Here is a 24,591-nt window from a genome sequence, read left to right on the forward strand (position 1 = left end):
GGTTAATCCAAGGATACAATCTGAGAGATTGCGTGTTCCAACATAGATGCCAAATTGTGAGAGTGTTGCAGCATAAACTCTGCAACAGGTGGCAGCAGCGACAAATTTAAAATAGACTCTCAATACTTCAGCCAACCAGCAGGTGAAAGCAAAGAGTCTCCAATAGATCCTTCTGGGGTCTGAAGCATCAGCTAGTCAGAAACACAAGAATGATGGAGGACTTGTAAACATGGGCGTTTGCGAGGGATTGGCAGAGGAGGCTGAAGAGAGTGAGCTTGTGTCTTTTGGATTAAGGCTGGTTGCTTGTCTGAGCTGTTTGGAGCCTTATTTGTGAGTTTGGTTGTGGGTGTGTAGGTGTGCTCTGCTAGAATTTCAATAGGGACAAATGTCAGGTTCTGACTTGGGCAGAAGTAACCAGCTGCATCAGTACAGTGGTACCTTGGGTTAAGTACTTAATTCGTTCTGGAGGTCCGTACTTAACCTGAAACTGTTCTTAACCTGAAGTACCACTTTAGCTAATGGGGCCTCCTGCTGCTGCCGTGCTGCCGGAGCATGATTTCTGTTCTTATCCTGAAGCAAATTCTTAACCTGAAGCACTATTTCTGGGTTAGCGGAGTCTGTAACCTGAGGCGTATGTAACCTGAAGCATATGTAACCTGAGGTACCACTGTATAAGCTGGGGGCATCTGGCTTGCTGGGGGTACATGTGAAAAGGATCTAGAGGTCTTAGTAGACCACAGGCTTAGCATGAGTCAGCGGGGGCATACGGCAGAAAAAGAAAAAGAAGAAAAGCTAATGCTATTCTTAAAAAAAGCTAAAGGGACCCCTGACCATTAGGTCCAGTCGTGACCGACTCTGGGGTTGCGGCGCTCATCTCGCTTTATTGGCCAAGGGTGCCGGCGTACAGCTTCTGGGTCATGTGGCCAGCAGGACTAAGCCGCTTCTGGCGAACCAGAGCAGCACACGGAAACACCGTTTACCTTCCCACTGGAGTGGTACCTATTTATCTACTTGCACTTTGACGTGCTTTCGAACTGCTAGGTTGGCAGGATCAGGGACCGAGCAGCGGGAGCTCACCCCGTCATGGGGATTTGAACCGCTGACCTTCTGATCGGCAAGTCCTAGGCTCTGTGGTTTAACCCACAGCACCACCCGCATCCCTCAATGCTATTCTAGGCTGCATCAATAGAGGTACAGCGTCCATATCAAGGGAGCTCATAGTATCACCCTCTTCTGCCCGGGTCAAACTCCACCTGAAGTATTGTGTCCAGTTCTGGGCACCACAATTTAAGAAGGATATCAAGAAGCTGGAAAGTGGGCAAAGGAGGGCAACCAAGATGATCAAGGGTCTGGGAACCAAGGCTTAGGAGAAATCGTTTGGAGGGAGTTGGGTATGTTTAGGCTGGAAAAGAGGAGACTGAGAAGAAAGATGATCTTCAAATATCTAAAGTTCTGTCACGTGGGAGATGGATCAAGCTTTTTTTCTCCTGCTCTGGAGGGTAGGGCCCAAAGCAAGGCTTCAAGTTACAAGAAAGGAGATTCTGACTCAACATCAGGAGTAACTTTTTGAGGGTGAAAGCTGTGTGACAATGGAACAGACTCCTTTCATTGGTGGTTTTTAAGGAGAGGTTGGATGAACGTCTGCCATGGATGCTTTAGTTAAAATTCCTGCATTGCAGGGGGCTGGACTCAGTTCTAGAATTCTTTTCTCTCTTTTTTGGACAAAGTAATAATCATAAATAAATCAGAATAAAAATGTTCAGCCCCACCACCGAGATCTTTCCATTGTAACGATCCAGCATCCCAAAATTTCAACACCTCTTGCGATGGTTTGACCCCTTTCCGTTTAAGCAGTACAAATTCCGCAAACACCTTCTATATCTCCTCAAAATCATTTCTCCTGCATATTCCCTGCCTTACCTTAATAGCACATGTTAATTTATCATTCATAGCCATATCCCACTCCTCTTTATACCATAATTTATACTGACTTCCCACCCCTCAAACGTTCCCTCTCTTTTCCTCCCTCCTTCGCTCCTCTCAGTACAATAACTTTTCCAACTTTGGTTTCAAAATTCACTCATCTTCTCTCCCTGCACATCGCCTGCACAATTACTAATTTATGCTATGGCTTCTGTGCATTACTATAACCCATCCTCAAAACAATTGAGTAAGAGTAAACCTAAGGAGCGCCGTGACTGAAGGCTGAGGAAATCTTAATCTATTTCAGCATTCCAGCTTTTGTATGTCTCAAAGTACACCTGTGGATCTTTCTCAGTTTTACTGCTTTCTCCTTTGTAAACTGCTTTGAGGGTTCTTTTTTTCCCAATTAAGAGGTGTATAGATATAAATAAATAAAATAAATGGGTTGTTCCTGAGGAGATGCTTTTTCTCCTCCGAAATGAGACACTTTCCTCAGAAAGGGGACCCTTTTTCTCCTCAGAACAGGCCGGGATATGAAGAAACTGAGCAGAGGCCGAGGCCTTTTCCCGCCTTTTTCCTCCCCCTAGAAGAAGGCTTCCTCAATCTCCGCCCTCCAGATGTTTTAGGCCTACAACTCCCATGATCCCTAGCTAGCAGGAGCACTGGTCAGGGATGATGGGAATTGTAGTCTCAAAACATCTGGCAGGCTGAGGTTGAGGAAGCCTGGCCTAGAACAGTGTTTCCCAACCTTGGGTCTCCAGCTGTTTTTGGACTACAACTCCCATGATACTTAGCAAGCAACACCAGTGGTCAGGGATGATGGGAAGTGTAGTCCAAAAACAGCTAGAGACCCAAGGTTGGGAAACACTGGCCTAGAAAGTGCTGGAAGAGCCGCCCCTCCCCCTCTCTCCTCAGGGAGAGCCAGGGGAGCCTTGGCAAGGCCGGGAAGGCGGCCATCGCTTGCTCCCTCATGAGGCTTTTCTTCCTTTCGTGGGGATTCAAAAAGTTCTTGCTTGTCCTCTTCCCAGGGCCAACTGATTTATTTCATAAAATTTATAGGCTCTTGATTGTGAGGGGGGGGGGGGAGCAGTCTGGAAAAAGAAGGATTTCTCCTCATATCCGGAGGCCTCCTAAGCAGCCACCGTTAGAAATCCATTTATTCATGTAATTCCCTCAGGCGCCCATGAGGGGTTTAGGGGGGTCTCTGGCCAGAGGAGGGCTTGGGGTTCCCCTCCTGCATCAAGCAGAAGATTCGGGGGCTTCTTCCAGTTTTCCTTGGAAAAAATCACATTTGCCTCTCTTTCCCCTCAGTTTCCCAATTCATTGGCCTAAGGAGCCCCTGAAATACGCTCAGCAGAGTTTAATTTTCTGTACAATCTCTTCTTCTTCTTTGTTTGTTTGTTTGTTTAGTCATTTGTTTTATTGGTTTTATGTACAAACTTTTGGTTGACTTTACAACCAAAATAAACCTTTACAATAGAAAACTTTACAACCAAAAGAAACCCAGACAGAAGCAAGAACTTAACTCTCATGTTTTCATTTATACTAAATTCTTCTCAAATTTCCTTATTTTACTATTCATTATCTTAAATCTTCTTCTTTTAATTCCTTGTTCTTGAGCTCCTAAATCGCGTATTTGTCCTCTACAGCTTTCCAATTACTGCCTTATACTTTCCTCCCTCTATACCCGTTACTTCCCTTCACCCATTTGCGATCTTCTCTGCAAACTGTTATGTGAACAGCTATTAAATTTGTTTTTCCGTTTGTATTGTAATGTTCTCTTGTATCCTTGCGCCCTTCAGGCTCTTGCATGTTAAATTTAAGCTCTGAAACAAAACCAATATATCCCTGTTTGCATGCCCATTCTTTGTCAGTTTTTTGATTCTAGCAGCTTCCAATTGATGCCGTTAGTTTTGCCACCTCCGCAAATTCACAAATTTTAGCTCACCATTCAGGTATTTTTTTCTGATTTCCAATTTTTTTTGCCACTACTATTCTAGCCGCTGCTGTTGCGTACAGGAATACGTTCTTTTTGTCCATTTTCTCTACTATCTCATGTGACCATAAAACTGTAGAGTTGCAATGCAGGAATCTCAACGAAAGCATCCAGGACCATCCTCTTCTTCTTTGCCAATCCCTCATAGTAAGATTGTCTTCCATGAACACGGTCTTAACAATGAGTCCGTAAGTGACTGTGAAGGCAATTTCTGGATCCACACATCCTTCCACAGTGGGGACATTGGTTTCTGGGCAGGATTTGATCACGGTGTGGATTTGCCAAGTGTGCCTTCCTCTTAACATATTTCTCCCTTGCGTCCTGAGTTCGAGTGTCTCCAAAGCCCAGGACACCTTTGGTCAAGGCCGTTCTCCAACTGGAGCGCTCGCAGGCCAGTGTTTCCCAGTTGTCAGTGTTTATACTACATTTTTAAAATATTCGCCTTGAGAGAGTCTTTAAACATCTCTCTTGTATTTTGCTTTCCATTCTTGAGCTGGGAATAGAGTAGTTGCTTTGAGAGGTTGTGGGCTCTCCTTCCTTGGAGGTTTCTCAGCAGAGGTTGGATGGTTGTCTGTCATGGATGATTTTGTTAAGATTCCTGTATTGCAGGAGGCTGGACTCAGAGTCCCTTCCAACTCTCAAGTTCTAGAATTCTTTTCTTCTTCTTTTTTTGACAAAGTAATAATCATAAATAAATCAGAATGAAAATGTGCACCCCACCACCAAGATCATTCCATTGTAACTATCCAACCTCCCAAATATTCAACACTTCTTGCGATGGTTTGACCCCTTTCCGTTTAAACAATGCAAATTTTAAAAACTTCCCCCATACCTCCTCAAAATCATTTCTTATATTCCGTCTTAACTTAATAGCACATGTTAATTTATCATTAATAGCTATAGCCCACACCTCTTTATACAATTCTTCCATTTTATATCCTGCTTGCCCCTTCCACTTCCTAGCTAGAATAATTTTTGTCAGTAAATTTGTGAGCAAGTCCTTCATACCCCGTGAACATTCTGCCCCACTGGGGTGGAAAATTCTAGAAATTTGGATTCTATGGGCCACACTAAATAGGTTGAGCCTTTGGTGACTGGGTGTAGCAGAGGTGCATGTATAAAATCTACTTTTCACAGCCCCAGAGTCAGAGGAAGTGGGAGAAAGTCTATGAATAAGACAAGACATGTGACGGTGGTCAAGAGCTGTTGGCCACAGGCCAGACCACAAGCACTTACAACATGCTTTGCATCAAATAAGCTGACATTTGGGGGTGTGAAGAGGGTGGAGGACTTGCTTACAGACTTGTGTATTTATATAGATATAAAATCACATTGTCAGAGTCAAATGTTTGAAGCTTTCTTATTCCAGGAACTTAGGCTGGGTACAGACTTATACCTTCAAATCACATTTGAAGAACATTCCTTCCTTCCAAGAATTCAGGGCACTGTAGTTTGCAAAGGTTTGTGACTCTGTGAGAGGTGAACGGAATAATTTGAGGCAGATTGTCCGGGATTTCTCAGTCAGGGACATGCAAGCCATGGTTAATGCGAAGAGAGGAATGAAATGAGAAGTGACATTAGGAAGTGGAGAAAGATTGCCAGCCTTGCCTCTTTTCCCGTGAAAAAGGCATTGGCTTCAAGGACACTTTTTTCAAGCCCTCCCTCTGCTTCTCCTCCACGTCACCACTTCTTGCTCTTTACGTGTCACAGAGCTGCCCCCAAAAAACCAGTTTCCAAAAATAAGCACAAAAGAGAAAGCGGGGACCACAAACCAGAATGAGGACCGTTTCATTCTGTGTGATGCTGTGCAAAATAGCTGCGCCTCCATCCGGTGTGACGCTGTGTGTATTGTGCTTGAGAACTGTAAATGAGTGTTTGTGTTTTTCAAAGATCTTTTGTCATCCCCCATTGACTTTAAAAAGCCCCAGCTTCCCTATGTTCCCTATGGTAGGTGCTAACGTGCTCAGCATTTTATCAGTTACCCAATTTCTCTCAGCTTCCACATCTGCATTTGAGAGTGGCCATGACAGCTTCTGCAGAGCAGCTCAGTGCTGCAAGGCATGCTGGGAACTCTTCTTGAGGTCACCCTGGTGGTCAGCCCCGTTTGACACCAGTGGCGCACCCAGAATGCTCAGCAACGCCACTGTGTTTCTTCTCAATGTGTTTGGAAAGAAGATTACTATTGCAGATGCATTAGCTCAGTGTTGCTGCTGAAGCCGCTTCTTCTAAACCCCATCTTTGAAGCATGGAGCAAATTGGCCGTCTCTTTGTCCTCCTGGGTAAGACCCTTTTCTTCTCCCCTCCAACCCCACTCTTCTCCTTCTTCTGGAGCCTCCTATCTACACTTCCCTTCCCAGTTTCCACTGTCTGTGTTTACTCAAATCTTCTGCCTCTGTTCTCTGTTTCCAGGTGGGTCTTTAGGGCGGGATGAGCATATCTCAGGCAAATCTTTCACAGCATCCACACAATGTCACTGGCATGGGAAAGTGGCTGTTTTTAACCTTTACCTTTCCTGCAAAAAAACAAAATAAAATCTAATAAAAACCTGTTGCTGGTAGCTTGTTCACAATCTCTGAAGGAGTGGTTGACAATCTTAACCCCTTGCTTGGTTCACAATTTTTATGGGGGTTTTCATTTCCACCATGACCACTGATCAAAGCAGTTTGTACAGTTCTTTTTACATTGTTGTTGTTGTTGATACTTTTATTATTTTAAAATAAAGAATATTCTGGTGTAAAGTGTGCTTATAAATCCATATATTTGTGAACATAACCTCCAGAAATGCATCAAATTAAGGGATATTGCTTTGGGAGGAAAAAAATGTGTATGAGGCTATTTAGGAGTCTAGATTATGAAACTTGAAACGATGCCAAAAATGTTTTATATGATCTAAACATCACATTTTCCCCCCTCTGTTCTCTTTCAGCCTCATTTTCAGTTCTTTCCTGGATGACGGCCCTTGCAGGTAATCCAATTAATATAAATTCAAGTACTGATGTGGATACAGTGACGTAGCGTGGGTTGTCAGCACCCGGGGCAAGGCAAGTAATTTGCACCCCCTAACCCGTGGATTTGCGCCCCCTAACCCTAACCCCCAGATGTTGCGCCCGGTGCGGCCGGCCCCCCCTGCACCCCCCACGCTACGCCACTGTGTGGATATATTGTTGTGGTTATATGTTCCTTATCCTGTCCCTTATCTTGAAGTCCCAGACCTGAAGGGTGTGAATGGTGAGTTAAAGGGATCCCCCACACTTCCCTTCATGCTCTGCTTTCTAAGCACAGGTCTGGGATTTCCAGGTCCAATTTGGTTTTTTTGGAGGGGAGAAGAGAGGAGAGAGAGATTTTCAAATCTGATTTTGAGTTTAAGAGGCATTAGAATAAAGGGTGGAATGGGATGGGTTGGGACTGTCAATCCGAAGCAGTAATTGAAGTATTGTGGAAGGTTATAGGGATTCATGAATCATCTAATGCAATGGGGAGATCCTAAGAGACTGGCCAAACTGTATTTTTATTGTATCTCCCTCTGTTTCCCAGATACTGTGGCTGCACGTCCATCAGGCCTTTGGCTATCTCTTTCACCTCCACACAACACTTTTGCTCGAGGAGAACTGGCTTCATTGATATGCTCCCTCCCAGAAGGACAGAGGGCAACGGGGTTCTATTTCTATGAAAAGAGAGGAGGTGTACCAGTCATGTATAGACAACAGGCGGAAAATATCTTGGAGGTTTCCACAGAATACCTGGAAACAAACAAAACATTTCTCTGTGCTTACCTGGGGGAAAAGAGTTCAGGAGGACTCTTCCTGTCTTCGCTGAGTAACGAGGTTGTGCTGTCCATCACTGGTGAGAAACGTACACTTTGTGACAGAATTGCATGCACAAAAGCTAAGCCAGCTTGGGGATCATAGCTCCTACTCCGCCCAAGCCATTTTGGTAGTTGTAACTGTGAGAGAGATCAAAGGAGCTCTGGCCAAGATCTCTCAGCATAGTCACAAAACTGCCACCATCATAGTTCCTAGGGGAAGCCAAAAGAGTACAATACTGAAGATTCAAGTCTGTCGTGAAGATGAGCTTTAATGTGATCTAGCAAAGGGGCAGGGTTATTTTAAGCAGTTCTTCAGTCTTGGGGGCACAGATATTGTTGCTGCTCTACAACTCCCATCATCCCCTGCCTGCTTGATGGCAGCTGTAGTTCAACAACATCTGGTGACCCAGTGTTGAAGAACTGTGTAAGCCTTTGCTTACATGGCGGGAAACAGCGCTTGAGGAATATTCTGGTCTTCACCAAGGTCGTCCTGTCGATCGCTGGTGAGGAACATTCTCTTTGTGAATGAATGATACACGCAAAGTCTAAACCTTCTGGGTGATTCTGCCCAAGCCATTCTGTTATTTTTAATTTGCCAGGTCCAAGGAACACAAAGCAAGGTCCCTGAATACAGTCACAAAGTCAACATCCTCCTGGTTCCTTAGGGGAGGCGAGAGAGCACAGGTGTTATAACATTGGTTTGTGTTTCTAATATAGCTGTATATTAAGGAGAGGTGCTGGAGGGATTGGTCTGGAAGTCACACGGTCTCAGATTATAGCCCTAATCTCATATATAGTGAATTCTCTGTCAAAGATTCTTAGACCCCCATCCAGAACACAAATCCCAACTGTTAGCTGAGAATAGGAACTAGTCTTATTCCATTTAAGTCTGTATCATTGCTATGCTCTGAATTCCTGGGAGACAGAAGTCCTTAAGAAGCTAGCCACAAAAACTTCTCTTCCTTTCTCTCTGCTCCTTCAACTTTCCTTTCAGACCTTCCTCATGCTCCAGTTTTCTCTGTTTCTCCAAAGAAGGATGTCTATACAAGTGGGGAATCTGTGGAACTCAAGTGCTCATCTTCTGAAACCCGTAATTTATCAAGAACCCAGTTTTTCAGGGACCATCAGGATCTGCATTCAGTCAAGCCCTCCTCCTCCTCCTCCTCCTCTCTGAGCAACATCACACACACCCTGCACCTGGTTATCCAAGATGGTGGAGATTACTCCTGCAGGTACCACATTATAGAATCCGGGCAAGAGATCGCATCCAGAGAGAGCAACTCCATCAGGATTTCGCTATCGGGTGAGGAGGCCTTTCTTTGCAATACGGATCTTTTGGAACTTGAATTGGGAAGCTGGATTGAGTCTGGGCAGTTTGGCTGGTCAAAGGAAGAGGAGGGGAATTTATATTAATAGAATTTGAATATGTACAAAATTCAAATATCACCAGAAATTCTGTAATCCTCCCAAAGTCCTATTTCCTTTTCTCATTTATCTGCTTGCTTATTGAGGGGGAGAGAGATTATTGGTCTACAACTCCCATCAGTCATTCACCAAGCAGCTTGATGGGTGTTGCAGTCCAACAACATCTGGCAACCCAAGGTTCAAACATGCTTGTTAAGGTGAGCTTTCCTCGAGAAATTATGTTTGTCCAAAATCGAAAGGTTTTGCTGAAAAGTTCCACCAGTTAATGGAATAGAATTATTGGAATGCTGTTCAGGTGATTTTGATAGTGACCCCAAGTAAGTAGATTGTGGAAATCTGTGTGTAGCATTTGTTTGATGCAGGACTAAGAAGGACCAAGACATTCTTGGCACTAAACAAGCATACCTTGAACCAACAACTCATTTAAAGAATTTGTGGATGAGAAACTACAGGAGAATAACTTAATGAAGTGGCTGAATGGCATTTTCCCCTTGCACTTCTTCCCTTTCCCCAATGCAGTTCTGCCTCCACCAGCTCCAGAGCTGTCCTTTATCCCTCCAAGACAGACCTTTCTCCAGGGACAACGGATCAAGTTGAAATGCTCCCCTCCGGAAGGGCAGCTGGCAGCCAAGTTCTTATTTTATGAAATGAAGGCAGAACGTGGGTGGACTAAACTCCAAGAAGACTTCAATAATACCCTGGAAATCACTGCAGGATTTCAGGAAATAAAGAAAACATTTGTCTGTGCCTACACAGAAGAAAACAGTGCAGGACAACTGTCTAAATCGAGTAACAGCATTGAGGTTTCCATCCCTGGTGAGTAAAGTTTGGCTAGCTCATTAACTGAAGACTCAAAAAGTTCTCTCCGTTGTGTGATATCATTAGGTTGTGTGATATCATTAGGATGTCCAGATCTCTGGGAAGGATTTCAAAAGTAAATGTTTTTGCTGAACTTGACCTGCTGTTCCACTCCATTAATGAGAGTCCTAAAAGAATTCATGTCTATTAAAGGTGTTTAATTAGGGAAGATTGGAAGATACTATTTCCAGTCTGGGTTCAAGCCTGGTTTTGGAGGCTCACTCATCTGAGTGACAAGGGTAATAATATTACCAGGTCCACCTGCTCTTTCGCAGCCTATTCACTGTGATCCATGCACAGGTAACCTAAAAAGTGGATTGCTCTAATGCTCTGCCCTCGGCATTGGTTCAGAAGTGGCCGCTAGTGAAGAATGCAGCAGCAAGGATGCTCAGGGGGGTACTTGACACCTGGGACAATTGTGGCCTATAAAGCTCTCAGCAGCTCAGAAGCAGGTAATCTGATGGACTGCCTGACTTCTCCCATTTATAGACCATCCAAGTCTCTCCATTCTGAGGATGTGATTCTCCTCTTAACCATATTGCCTGCAAAGCTCCATATGGTTGGGGGCTGCAGAGATCCTTTTCCATTGCTACCTACAGAATACTCTCCCTGCTGAGATCAGGTGGGCAGAAACTATGGGGTGAATTTAATACCTACCCCTTTGGCCTTCGCTGACCTTAATATTATACTAGCCATTGTGATTATTTTATTGATGATTATTTTTCACAGATTTGTTCTCTCCGATTATTTGTTATTATGTAGACTACGTTCTGCAGATGAAAAGCAGGATAGAAATCCTTTAATGAAATGGAAGGAAACATACAGTATGTGTCGGTCTAAGAAAGGAAATTGTGAGAAAGCAGAAAACCTTTCCCTTTTACATTGTTCCCTAAATCTTTGGATGCTTCTCTCCCTCTGCTTCCTGTGGAACCCAGCGTCCTTCCCACCTGCTGAACTTTTTCAGCAACCACAGGAACCTGTTTACAGTCCAGGAGAACGGGTTACCTTGACCTGTTCAGCTCCTGAGGAAATGGACGTGGCAGGATTCAACTTCTACAAGAAACAACATGATCAGATCTACAAAGAGTTGCCAGATCAAGGAGGAGGTCCCTATGCAGCATTCCCTGTGAATAAAAATACTGCTGGAGTATACAGATGCCTATACTGGGTGCAGAACTCTGGACAGATGATCCAGTCCCCAATGAGCTCTCCCGTCTCTGTAGTCATGACAGGTGAGAGAGTTTCTTCTGCGTGCTGGTGGAGGAGATCCAAAAGGTCTCAGTGTCTGGCAGGGAGTGGGAAACATGGGAAATGTCCGCCTGGTTATTTTAAAAGGTGACAATCAAGTGTTTGTGATTTACAGTGGTACCCTGGTTGTTGAACGGCTTGGCTCCCAAACAAATCGGCTCCCGAATGCCGAAAACCCGGGAATAAATCTTCCAGTTTTCAGAAGTTTTTCAAAAGCTGAAAGTCTGACGCGGCTTCCACTTGAGTGCAGGAAGCTCCTGCAGCCAATCGGAAGCCACATCTTGCTTTTTGAATGATTTCGGGAATCGAATGGACTTCCAGAACGGATTAAGTTCAAGAACCAAGGTACCACTGTATAAGAAGAAGTGCCTTAAAGTCTCAAACTGTATTGAACTTGGACGCTCTCATCTCATTAGTGGGGAATGGGCAGCTGTAGTTACTCAGACAAGGAAGAGGTTTTTCCTCTGCACATCCTGACGTGCAAACTGAACTCGGAAGACATAAATGTGGAACCATGGTTTGCACAGGGACATAGTTCAGAAGGCAGAAGCTGGGAAATATTGGATGGGGAACAGCTAGGAGAAGAAACACTGGGAGAGAGAGGGTTAACAGATTCACAGTCTCTGGACAGCATTCTCTGCTCAGCACAAGATCAGAACAGAAAGCTCAGAAAGTGTCAGAACAGAAAGCACAGAGGGTACAAGCTCAGATTACAAGACATAGGAGTGACGGAAGGGGGTGTAATCCTTATTTGGGGGCACCGCCATTTCCAGGAGAGATGTGTTGTTTGTTCTCTCTCTGTGATCCTCAAAGTTTATAACTGGTAAGAAGACTCCTTTTCCTTTGTCCTGCTTATCTTCTGCCACAGGGGGAGGAAGCTGATTCCCTGAAGCTTGACAGGAATTCTCTTTTAGAGATTCCAAGACCCCACCCAGAGCTACAGAGCCCAAGGTTTACTTGAGGGGCTACAGTGGTATCTCGGGTTACAGACACTTCAGGTTACAGACTCCCCTAACCCAGAAGTAGTACATTGGGTTAAGAATTTTACCTCAAGATGGGAACACAAATCGCGCGGCTGCGGCATGGCAGCAGGAGGCCCCATTAGCTAAAGTGGTACCTCAGGTTAAGAACAGTTTCAGGTTAAGAATGGACCTCCAGAACAAATTAAGTTCTTAACCAGAGGTACCTCTGTTTTGTTAAAATAATTAAACTGTAGGGTGATTATGCTCCAAATTCCTGAAACAGAGGTGTTTAACAAAGATTGTTATTCCTTTCTCTGTACTCCTTCTACTTCCTTCTCAGAACACCCTCGTCCCCCAGTCTTAACTGTTTCGCCAGAAAAAGATAGCTACAGAAGAGAGGAGTCCATAAAACTTAGATGTTCAGCTTATGAAAGCCGTGATGTATCAAAGATCCAGTTTTTCAAGGACAAGAGGCAACTGCAACTCATCAATGTCCCCTCCTCTCTGAACACCTTCACACACATACAACTGCTTCTTCCTCAAGATGGTGGCGATTACTCCTGCAAGTACCACATTGTGGTATCAGGGCGAGAGTTCCCCTCCAGAGAGAGCAACTCCATCAGGATTTTGGTATTGGGTGAGGAGGCCTTTCTTTGCAATATGGGTCTCTTGGAGGAGGAAATGGGAAGGTGGACTGAGTTTGGGGGAGGTTGGGCGGGCGAGGAATAGGGGGAATAATTTTGTTAGTAGAATATGTACAGAATTTGAAGATCACCCACAATTTCATAGTCCTTCCAAACTCCTCTTTTCTTCTTGTCTGCCTTTGAAACGCATTGCCCCTTCCAGAACGACATCGAGAAACAAAGGCAAGGTGCCTGCCCCGAGGAGCATACAAGGGATGTCGTCACATAGGGATCCCTTCTGACCTTGGGATTCTCTTTGATTCTCTCTGCAGATGAACCACTTTCCACAATGCCTACCTTTTCCACCCCTGACCAGGCTGCTCTGAGTTTTGCCGCCACAACCAGGCCACCTAGAACGTCAACACTGGCAACTTCATCAACCAGCTCTTCTCGCTACATCGCCAGAACACCCTCAACACACACAAAGCTCCTTGCATCAAGCACCTCCTGGTCCAGCTCTTTGCAGTTGAGTCTGCATTATAGCACCTCAACCAGCAGAACCAATGCTCAAGAGAGCAGAAAATCATCCACCTGCTGTGATCCCAAATCAACCACAGACCAAAAGAAGGACGATTCAGAAAAAGGTACACCCCTCTCATGAGGCTGTTATTTTTAAGAAAGGGACTTCCTTCCTTCCTTCCTTCCTTCCTTCCTTCCTTCCTTCCTTCCTTCCTTCCTTCCTCTTTCATTGTTTTATATTTGTATAAAATTGTGTTGCACTAGAAGGGAGCAAAATATCCAAATAAATAAATAAATAAATAAGAGTTGCACTGTAAATAACCCACCTGATTCAGCTCAGTGCGGAATATTATTTTCAGCCTACAAAAATAAATGGAAACAGTGCTACTGCTGCCTGATTTGTTTGCTTTTGTACAGTTATTATTTTTGTCTTGTGGTATTGTTTTTTATCTGATGGTATTGTACTGTTATTTTATCATGCGTGGCTATGTTTTAGATGATAAAATAAGAATTTTATGATGTTGCCATGCTTCCGTTTGAGAGGGTCGACCTGAAAGGCAGCCTATAACTACAGAATATGGATGGTTGGAAAGAATAATATTTAGAAAGGGACAATCAATGGACCTTCAGAAACCAGGGAGGGAAGAGGAAGGGTGGAAGTTAGAATGGCAAAAGAGGGGAATATGTGGAGCAGCAGTTCATAGATGCTAGCCAAGTCTTCGTTTTGTAACAATTGACTAGTTCTTTGATCAATAACCCGTTCTGATCAACAGCGATTCTCTTGCAGGTTCATATCCTTTTCTTCTCCCCCTGGCTATTGGATGTGGCACCTGCGGATGTCTCCTCCTCCTGGTGTTTGTTGTCTGCATTTATAGGAGGAAGCACAAAGGTATTTGGCAAGGCAGGGGAAGCTGAGCCTGGGGAGATGGACATCCCAGGAAGAATGCAGATGTGGGTGGAAATAACACCTGGTGGAATTGTCACAGCCAGAATTATCACTAACTGCTTGTGCACAGCATGCCTTCTTCATTTTTTTTATTTTGACAAAGTAATAATCATAAATAAATAAGAATGAAAATGTGCACCCCACCACCGAGATAATTCCATTGCAACTATCCAACCTGCCAAAATTCCAACGCCTCTTGCGATAGTTTGACCCATTTCCGTTCTAACAGTACAAATTCTACAAACACCCTCCATATCTCCTCAAAATCATTTCTCCCTCATATTCCCTGTCTTACCTTAGTAGCATATGTTAATTTATCATTAATAGCTATAGCCCACACCTCTTTATAGGTAAAGGTAAAGGTACCCCTGCCCGTACGGGCCAGTCTTGCCAGACTCTGGGGTTGGTGCGCCCATCTCACTTAAGAGGCCAGGGGCCAGCGCTGTCCGGAGACACTTCCGGGTCACGTGGCCAGCGTGACATCGCTGCTCTGGCCAGAGCCAGAGCCAGAGCCGCACACGGAAACGCCGTTTACCTTCCCGCTAGTAAGTGGTCCCTATTTATCTACTTGCACCCAGGGGTGCTTTCGAACTGCTAGGTTGGCAGGCGCTGGGACCGAACGACGGGAGCGCACCCCGCCGCAGGGATTCAAACTGCCGACCTTTCAATCGGCAAGTCCTAGGCGCTGAGGCTTTTACCCACAGCGCCACCTGCGTCCCACACCTCTTTATACCATTCTTCCATTTTATATCCTGCTTGCTCCTTCCACTTCCTAGGTATAATAATTCATGAAGCTGTCAATAAATTTGTGAGCAAGTTCTTCCTAGCCTTCAAACCTTCCACCCCATCGTAAATTGATAATAATGCTACCTCTGGATTTTCGATCAGCTTTAACCCAGTGATTTGTTATCTCCTTAAACACGCTTTGCCAGAAAAATTGTACGTATTTACACCCCCACCACATGTGAACACAATTCCCGGATTCCTGGCATCCCCTCCAACATAGAACCGGATATTCCTTGTTTATTTGATTTAATCTGACTGGTGTTAAATACCATCTCCAAACTTATTCATAATAATTTTCTTTTATTCTTACATACAACATTTTCAATGTTTCTCCCATATTTCCCCCCAGCTTTGACTGTTTATCTGCCCTGTTGTCTCTTTTTCCCACACCTCTTTTAATTTCTTGTGCCTCCATTTCTACTAATATTTTTTAAAATTTCACTGGTTTCCTCTATCTCCCCATTTTATAAATTTTTTTTCCAAATGTTGTACGGTATATTCTTTGCAGTTCTTGTTTTCCCTTAACCACTTCTTTGTCCGTTGCTCCAGTTGTATACAGTTAAACCAAGTTATTTTAATTCCTGTTAGAGCTTCTCCTATTTGTTCTTTGCTCCTGCCTTCTTCATGTTTGTCCTCGTGTCTACAACAGCAGCCTGACACACCAAAACCTGCATTTGCAGGAGAAGCTATTTCCATCAGTATTTTTTATGAGAAGAAACCTCGCCTGTTCCATTTCTGTGTGTCAGGTTGCTGTTAGAAGCTCAGCAGCAGGGTTATAAAAGGGAGCAGCCCCATCTATTTGTCCAGGACAGAGATCTGAAATTCTTCACAAGGCCCTCTCCATGGGGCTGCCATTGAAGACTATTCAAATCTGCTGTGGTTTCAAAGGACAGCAACTTATAAAGAGCACATACTGTCAGCCTTTGTAAGACCTTTGCAGACTCTCAGATTGTTTCCAGGCAAGATTTGAAATGATGGCCTCTTGGCCTTCAGACCCTAAACGACAGTCATCCTTGAAATTTCACCCACTTCTCTGAGTGTTGCAGCACTGTTCCCCAGCCAAGCAATGTAAAGTGCGGCATTCTAGAGGATATTGCGCCTTACGTGCTCTAAATATGGGAACCCCTGGTGCCCTATCTTTGTGTCTCCTTCTTCGCTTAAGAGTCACACACATTCACAAACTTTCTTTTTCTTTTCTCAGATAAGAGAGCGGTCACAGCAAGGTGAGTGAGTATGAAAACTTGGGGCAGCTGTCAGAAGCAGCTTCCTCCAGGCTGTTAGACATGACACTACGGTTTGTGTGGCCCGTCATCGGAGGAGTCGGGGCTGCTGTGTGTTTAAAAACAGAAGCAGGGACATGCAGTCAGGAGTGACAAGAGGCTGCAAGGGTGTGGCTGCTTAAAAAAAGCCACCTCTTTGCAAGAAGATAAAAAGAACTTTTTAGCACAAGGCAAAGGGGATCCATTTGGCCCAGCCTCCATTTTCCAACTGTAGCCAGCCAGATGCCTCTGGGAAGCCCACCAGAAGGCCATTCCTAATTCCTGCTCCCCTGGGTTTCAGAGATAGAATCATAGAATTCTAGAGTTGGAAGGGACCCTGAGGATCATCTAGTTCAGGCATCCTCAAACTCAGCCCGCCCAATGTTTTGGGACTACAACTCCCATGATCCCTAGCTAACAGGACCAGTGGTCAGGGATGGAAGGAATTGTAGTCCCAAAACATCTGGAGGGCCGAGTTTGGGGGTGCCTGATGTAGTCCAACCCCCTGCAATGCAGGAATATGCAGCTGCCCCATACGGGGATCAAACCTGCAACCTTGGCATCATCAGCACCACACTCTAACCAACTGAGCTATCCATACTGCCTCTGACCTTGGAGGTTACCATTTCGCTGCCATGATCCTTAACAGCCACTGATTCACCTCCCCTGTGACTTTGTATAAGCAGCAGCCCCACATTCTGTGACTGCGAGACCCGCAAGTCAGTCGATTGCTAAGTAGAGAAGCCATTCCTTTAGTCTGCCCTCTTCTCCACAACTACGGAAGCCTTGTCCAGTGTTTCACCTGGCCACCCCACAAGAGCTGATGCTTTTCTTTCCTGGTGGGCTTTTAGCAGGGCAGAAATTCTTATTGCTTATCAAGCGTCACGTGTTCAAATTCCAAGCAAATTCCCAGTAAAGATAAAGAAACCACCTGTTCTACCGTTACCTGTTTTGACTGACAGCAGGCTCTCTCTCTTCTCCAGTCCTGTGTCCTGGATCTTCACCTGGAGATGCCGGGACTAGAACCTGGGACCTTTGCTGTGCAAGACATGTGCTCTGTCACTAAGCCATGGTCTGTCCCCAAATGGATTAGCTTTGAGATAAGGCAGTATATTACCATATTAGTCCTCCCTGCCCCCAACATCCTCTTCATTTTCAGCTGCTTTTTGTGTGTTTAGTTCCTCTCCCCATTCCTTTCCAGCAGCTACTGGCAAACACTGAACATTCGGCAGTCCCTGAAAAGACGGTAGGAAGGAGCAGAGCGTTCCCCTCTAGCGTGCCTCTCTTATCTTTCATCATCTTGCAGGGGGGAGACCAAAATCTCAACTAGACTTGGGTAGACCTGGTGGGGGGACTGGAAAAATTGCAGGGACACCCAGCTTTTCCCCATGTTTGTTTTTTGGATTTTAATGTTTGGGAAACAAATAGAGGGGGGGGTGTTATTTGTTTTGCTTTTTCCAGGCCTTCGTATCTCTAATCCCCAAACATTCAGCAAAGCTCAACACCCCCCCCCCCCAGCAGGAACAATTAAATTATTTGCTGGAATGCCAGAATATGTGATTAAATAGGATTCTTTCCTTTTGACGGTGTTTGTCATTCAAAGCCAAGAGTTTGAATAGGTAGTTTTAATTCTTTCTTTGCAAGGTAGTTTTAATTCTTTCTTTGCAAGGTAGTTTTAATTCAAAGGCTGCATTTCAGCTCAGTGTGTTTTATAAACTGAAACTATACACAGAACTGTATCGTAATCCTTTTAAAAATCTGTGTGTTGTTGTTCTGTATGCCAGAGACACACACACACATACACTAATGGGGTAAGAAAGTTGCCAACATTTCTGGACTCTTCTGTGGGTGCAGTTGTGGCAGATGTCGTGATGGGCTTCAAAATGTAACAGTAGACCTCTGCTTAAAAGAGATACAGTGGTACCTCTGGTTAAGAACTTAATTCGTTCCGGAGGTCCGTTCTTAACCTGAAACTGTTCTTAACCTGAAGCACCACTTTAGCTAATGGGGCCTCCTGCTGCTGCTGCGCCGCCAGAGCATGATTTCTGTTCTCATCCTGAAGCAAAGTTCTTAACCTGAAGCACTATTTCTGGGTTAGCGGAGTCTGTAACCTGAAGTGTATGTAACCTGAAGCGTCTGTAACCCGAGGTACCACTGTACAGGCATGTTCTCCGAAATGTGCTTCATTGCGACCCACATAGCTATATAAACAAACTTATTCCCACAAGATACAGTAATGGCACCAGCACAGAAGGCTTTGAAAGATGTTCAGACAAAATTATGGGGAACATGCTACCAATGGCTTCAGACGCAACGGCTGTGTCAGAGGCAGTGGGGAGAGCATGGCTGTTGGCCACTGTGAAAACAGGATGCCAGACAGGATGAGTCTTTGGCTCAATCCAGCAAATTCCTTTGTTCTTGTTACAAATGTGGGAATATTGTGGGGAGTCAGAGAGGATCTACTGATTAAATATTATCCTTCCTAACTCATGCTAGTGAGTCATATATATATATATATATATATATATATATATATATATATATATATCAGAGCTCATTCCCCTTTTACACAGCAAGAAGCTAGTTGCAGATTCGTTTGAATCTCTCTTTTTTATTTTTATTTTATTTTTTCATTAATAACATTCCAATTAATAACGTATCAAATCTTGCCACATCATAATACAAATAAGAAAGTCAATTATACATTCCGAATTAAATAATTTAGAGAGACTTCCCATGTTCTGGCTGGTCGGGAGAATTTTTTTATTTCTTGTTCCTGCTTTTCCCCCTCTCTTGTTTGTTCCCAATATCATAATTCCGATCTTAATCTGTTATCTCGGTCACTGGTATGAAACCTGCACTCGTATTTAACAAATCCGTATGTATGTTAACATGCAAGAGAAATTTTATTCTTCCTGTTGTCATTCGTCAATTGTTTTCGGCGCAGCCCCCCTCGGAGGCCCCCTTTTCATTCCACACTGTTCTCGTTTGAATCTCTTTGGTTAAGCAATCCAATCTGGCATGCCCAGATTGGAGTATGTTCCTGGTAAGACCGCTTTGATTCCTTCCTAAAAGAATGAAGACACAAGAGTCTTTCTTATAAGTAATGAAAAGTTGACTCACATTCAGTTCACAGTATGATCCCTGAAGGCAGGCTTTAGCTTGCAGTTACAGATACAGTGTGGCAGAGAGCCAGCAGTGCAGTCCAAGAGAAGAAATGGCATCAAAAGAGGAAGATGGCTGCGTGTCTGGCCCTTTTACAGGGTCTCCCAGGGCCACGCCCATCTACCAGGTCACATGCAAAGAAAGGATGCTCCAGACCAGGTGTGACAGGAAGTCTTCCTGGCTGGAGTAACATCCTCCTGTCTGTCCACTCTAGGAAAACAAGGAATGTTATACTTGACTGCTCCAATGGATTACAGTGTTTTTTGCTCTATAAGACTCACTTTTTCCCTCCTAAAAAGTAAGGGGAAATGTGTGTGCGTTCTATGGAGCGAATGCAGGCTGTGCAGCTATGCCAGAAGCCAGAACAGCAAGAGGGTTCGCTGCTTTCGCTGCGCAGCGATCCCTCTTGTTGTTCTGGCTTCTGAGATTCAGAATATATTTTTTTCTTGTTTCCCTCCTCCAAAAACTAGGTGCGTCTTATGGTCTGGTGCATCTTATAGAGCGAAAAATACGGTACATCCCACAACAAATAGGTTGCCACTTTTGCACTAGCTCAGCTCCCGTGCTTTGAGCAGCAGTGCAGCATAGAGAAATTAAGCAGGTTTTCCCATAACATACCTCCACAGTGGGGTAACCTAGGACAAAGTTCCTCCTGCTAAACTTTGCATGCCAGGCCGCTCCTGAAACCGAAAAGGCAACGGTCTGTAAACGAACAATAAACGTCCCTAAAAATGGCAAAAAGTAGTTTCTTTCCCAAATAGATGTTATCTTAAACAACAGCAAACACCATAAATAAGGAGTTCACTTGCAATATATCAGTGGTTTAGTGCTCGTTTCTTTTCTTCCCACAGTTGATTTTATCTTGAACTTTTGCAAACGCAGTAATAAAGAGTCCATTTGTGATATACCACAAGTGGTTCAGTGCTCAGACGTCATTCCGGTAATCCGACATTTCGTCACTAAAGAGTTTAGTCATCAGGCTTTATAGTAAATAATATACAACAGAAGACAGTATGTGAATGACTTAAATCAGGGGTCTATCTGTCCCCACCTGCATGTTTCCATCAGGAAAAGCATAGAAAGAGGACAACGTCCTTCAGTTTGTTTAACCTCCTCCTGTTCCTGAAGGCAAAGGAGCAGTCCCAGTAGCTCCCACCTCTTTTGGATTTCCTGCAGCTTCTACCCCCTGCTAAAATCTTTGTTCTGCCTTGCAGATGCAAAGACCCCGCTGGAGTCTCTACAAGTAAGTAAGACATTAAACTTTCCATCCTTATTAGGGTTCCAGAGAAGGATCAATGCTTTTTTTCTGACAGGTCCCCTGTGTCTTTAAGAGCCATGTGGCAGGCAGACATTAAAGCGGTGAAGCATTTCCCGCAACTCCTCCATGTTGGGAGGAAACACACCTCTTGAATTTCGGCCTGTCGTGCAGCTATTGAAGGAAAAGGTGGCAGCCTTGCCACTATACCTGTGGCCCAGGTTGCACCAGGTGAATTGCAACTCCCCAATGAGGAACAGTTGCAGCATCTGGGACTTCTTAATAATTCTTTTTGTTATTTCTTTATTTTTCTTTCTCTATCTATTTCTTCCCCTCCCCCCGCTTTTCTGTGTTTTCATTGTAAAGTGGTACCTCGGGTTAAGAACATAATTCGTTCTGGAGGTCTGTTCTTAACTTGAAACTGTTCTTAAGCTGAAGCACCACTTTAGCTAATGGGGGCTCCCGCTGCTGCCGCCGCGCCGCCGGAGCACAATTTCTGTTCATAGAATCATAGAATCCTAGAGTTGGAAGAGACCACAAGGGCCATCGAGTCCAACCCCCTGTCAAGCAGGAAACCCCATCAGAGCACTCCTGACATATGGTTGTCAAGCCTCTACTTAAAGACCTCCAAAGAAGGAGACTCCACCACATTCCTTGTTCTCATCCTGAAGCAAAGTTCTTAACCTAAAGCAGTATTTCTGGGTTAGCGGAGTCTGTAACCTGAAGCATATGTAACCCGAGGTACCACTGTATCTAGATAAAAGTTTTGATTTGGTTTAAAAAAGGGAAAAGATATTAGGTTTTTTATTTTCCTCCATAAACCTTAATAACATTTATTTTTTAAAATGAGGAAAATCCGTTGTTTAAGGAGAGCTTATCCACACCTTCTATTGTCCTGCTGCTCCCCACCGCCACCAGGGAAAACTGCTCTTTAGTGCTTAATTGGCGCAAACAGCAATTCAGGTTTTCTCTGGATTGACGTTTGCTCTGATTTAGAGCGGAAGAGAGGGTTTTCCCTGGGAAAGGAGCAAAAAAGGGGGGGCACTCGGACACGTGCCTCGAAAGCATGGGTGAAGCAGAAAACTGCTCAAAAAAATCACCTTCACTTTGCAAAAAGGAGCTCTGCCTACAGGCCAACCAAGGACTTGCAGGTAAAAGGAAGTTGCGTTGGGTTATAGATGGGAGGATGTAGGTGTTAACCACGTTGGTTTTAATGCTTAGATCTCGAAGAAAGGAACATGCCTGCCTGGATGCAGCCAGCAAACAAAGACTGGGGGATCCTGCCAAAAACCAAAAGCCCCATGCCAAAAGCCAGGCATCCATTAGAAAAGAAGAAGGCAGATGAAGACACCGATTCTGGAGCCAATTTTGAATTCCCCGTCCCCGTAAGTTTCAAATCCACTTGTTCTCTGGTGATCACTCGTAGCCAAGTAAGATTGTCTTCCATAAACACGGTTTTAACAATGAGTCCATAAGTGTCTATGGAGGCCAATTCTGGACCCACACGTCATTCCACAGTGGGGACATTGGTTCCTGGGTGGGAGTTGATTACCTTGTGGATTTGCCAAATGTGCCTTCCTCTTAGCGCGTTTCTCCCTTGCGTCTTGAGTTCGAGTATCTTCAAAGTCCATGACATCTTTGGTAAAGGCTGTTGTCCAACTGGAGCACTCACAGCCAGTGTTTCCCAATTGTCAATGTTTATACTACATTTTTAAAGATTTGCCTTGAGACAATCTTTAAACCTCTTTTGTTGACAATCTTTAAACCTCTTCTGTTGACCACCAGCATTATGCTTTCCATTTTTAAGTTTGGAATAGTGCAGTCGCTTTGGAAGACGATAATCAGGCATCCACACAACATGACCAGTCCAGCGAAGTTGATGTTGAAGAATCATTGCTTCAACACTCCTCGCTGGATCATCCCCTTGTCATGGTGAGTGGGCTTGCACGTTCCTATGACCCTTGTGAGCGAAGCCGTCGGGAATCTCATACTCCCAGCAGGGTCACCCAAGGTGGTAAGGTCACAGGGAAACAGCTAGACAAAGAATGATCCAAGAAGTTCAAATCCACTATGCACACTCTGTCTGCATGGGCTTTTCATCCTTCTCCCTTATAGCTCTTTCCTTGCATTTCCAGAGTGGTTGGCGTAACCCGGTCAGATGGGCGGTTTACTATTGTTGTTGTTGTTGTTTATTTCCAGGAAATAGATGCAACGTATTCGCTTCTCAGCTTCCCCTGCTCCACATTCTTCCTGGAAGAAAACGACAGACCCTCGGAGGAGCCAGTCACATCCCAGATTCTGAAAACCCAAACCCTCACTGTGAAATGAAACAAGGTGGTCATTTTTAGGAGCCCAAAAGGACAGGAGAGTTCCCCAGTGAACGTGTGAACCACAAAGGCCTGATCCACTGACGAAAAGCCTCTTTCATTTTTTTTTTTTAAATATTTTTATTGCTTTTAAGAAATACAGAAAAAAGAATAAAGAGTAGTTATGAGAAAATAGAATAGAAGAATAACAAATTTCCATATTCTTTTTCCATCCAATCTAAAGGACTTCCCCACATCCTCCAAACCCTGCGTTCCCTGTCTTATAAAGCATCAGCAATTTGTTAACTTATTTCAAAACTTATTGTATCTTCCATTTTATCATGTTCCCTAATTTCAATTTTACTGTAACCCAATTCTTATTTGCTTTGTATTAAACACAATAAAGTTGTTTCATTTTTTTACCTCTGAATTCTTGTGTCTTAATTTTCATTTCATTAACTTACATTTGCTGAAGCTAGAGTTTCCTGAAAAGTGCATTTTTTAACATTCATACAGCTTATGGTGTTTTTTCAAATAGTCCTTAAACTTTTCCCAGTCCTCCTCAATTGTTTCTTCTCCCACGTCTCGGATTCTGCCAGTCATTTCAGCCAATTCCATATAGTCCATCAACTGTGATTGCCATTCCTCCAGCGTGGGTAAATCTTGTGTCTTCCAATATTTTGCGATCAGGATCCTTGCTGCTGTGGTTGCATACATGAAAAAGGTTCTGTCCTTCTTAAGCACTCTCTGGTCCACCATGCCCAGAAGGAAGGCCTCTGGTTTCTTAGGTAAGGTAAATCTCAGTACCTTTTTTAGTTCATTATGGATCATTTCCCAGAAGGCCTTCACTTTCGGGCAGGTCCACCAGAGATGAAAGAATGTCCCTTCCGCCTCTCCACATTTCCAACATTTGTTGTCAGACAGATGATATATCTTAGCTAGCTTGACTGGGGTCATGTACCACCGGTATACCATTTTCATAATATTTTCCTTCAAGGCAGTGCATGCCGTAAATTTCAAACTGGTGTTCCATAACCTTTCCCAGTCTACAAACATAATGTTATGCCCCACATCCTGAGCCCATTTTATCATAGCGGATTTGACTGTCTCGTCCTGTGTATTCCACTTAAGCAGCAAGTTATACATTCTCGAAAGTAGTTTACTTTTTGGCTCTAACAATTCAGTCTCTAGTTTCGATTTTTCCACCTGGAATCCAACTTTTTTATCTATTTTAAATACCTCTTGAATTTGCGCATAGTGCAGCCAGTCTCGTACCTTAGTTTTCAATTTCTCCAAGCTTAGCAACCTCCAATTGTCTCCAATTTTTTCAATTATTTCCCAATATTTAGGCCAATGGGCCTCCATGTTAAGTCTCTTACGTGCCTTTCACAAGCTCCACTGAAATGAATGGGGAGCCTTGCAGCCCAGCCCATGAATGTTTTTCTGCTCCATTGAAATGAGTGGGTGTGGGACACACACAGTTCAACCAGGTGAAGGAAATTCCACCTGGGTTGC

At 44.1% G+C, this 24,591-nt stretch overlaps 1 protein-coding gene across 5 annotated transcripts; it reads left to right on the plus strand.

Annotated features, from left to right (window-relative positions):
• Positions 1-3: 3 nt before the first annotated feature.
• LOC310828798 (Fc receptor-like protein 5) lies at positions 4-23,108 on the plus strand. Of its 5 annotated transcripts, none has more exons than XM_083706670.1 (14): positions 4-269; positions 6,846-6,884; positions 7,454-7,762; positions 8,719-9,020; positions 9,668-9,965; positions 10,943-11,239; positions 12,558-12,854; positions 13,173-13,484; positions 14,147-14,248; positions 16,293-16,314; positions 17,552-17,596; positions 20,730-20,758; positions 21,992-22,149; positions 22,970-23,108. In XM_083706670.1, exons 1-14 carry the CDS (start codon positions 230-232, stop codon positions 23,096-23,098), a joined length of 2,379 nt encoding a protein of 792 aa, XP_083562796.1. In that variant the 5' UTR covers positions 4-229; the 3' UTR covers positions 23,099-23,108. The 5 variants fall into 5 exon arrangements, with proteins under 5 accessions (XP_083562796.1, XP_083562798.1, XP_083562797.1 ...); XM_083706672.1 differs by lacking the exon at positions 4-269 and adding an exon at positions 1,957-2,243 and having other exon boundaries at positions 8,719-9,027; positions 9,669-9,965; XM_083706671.1 differs by lacking the exon at positions 4-269 and adding an exon at positions 2,769-3,087 and having other exon boundaries at positions 8,719-9,027; positions 9,669-9,965.
• Positions 23,109-24,591: the final 1,483 nt, after the last annotated feature.

This window comes from Podarcis gaigeae (assembly GCF_964106915.1).
Source record: "Podarcis gaigeae genome assembly, chromosome: 13".
NCBI lineage: Eukaryota > Metazoa > Chordata > Lepidosauria > Squamata > Lacertidae > Podarcis > Podarcis gaigeae.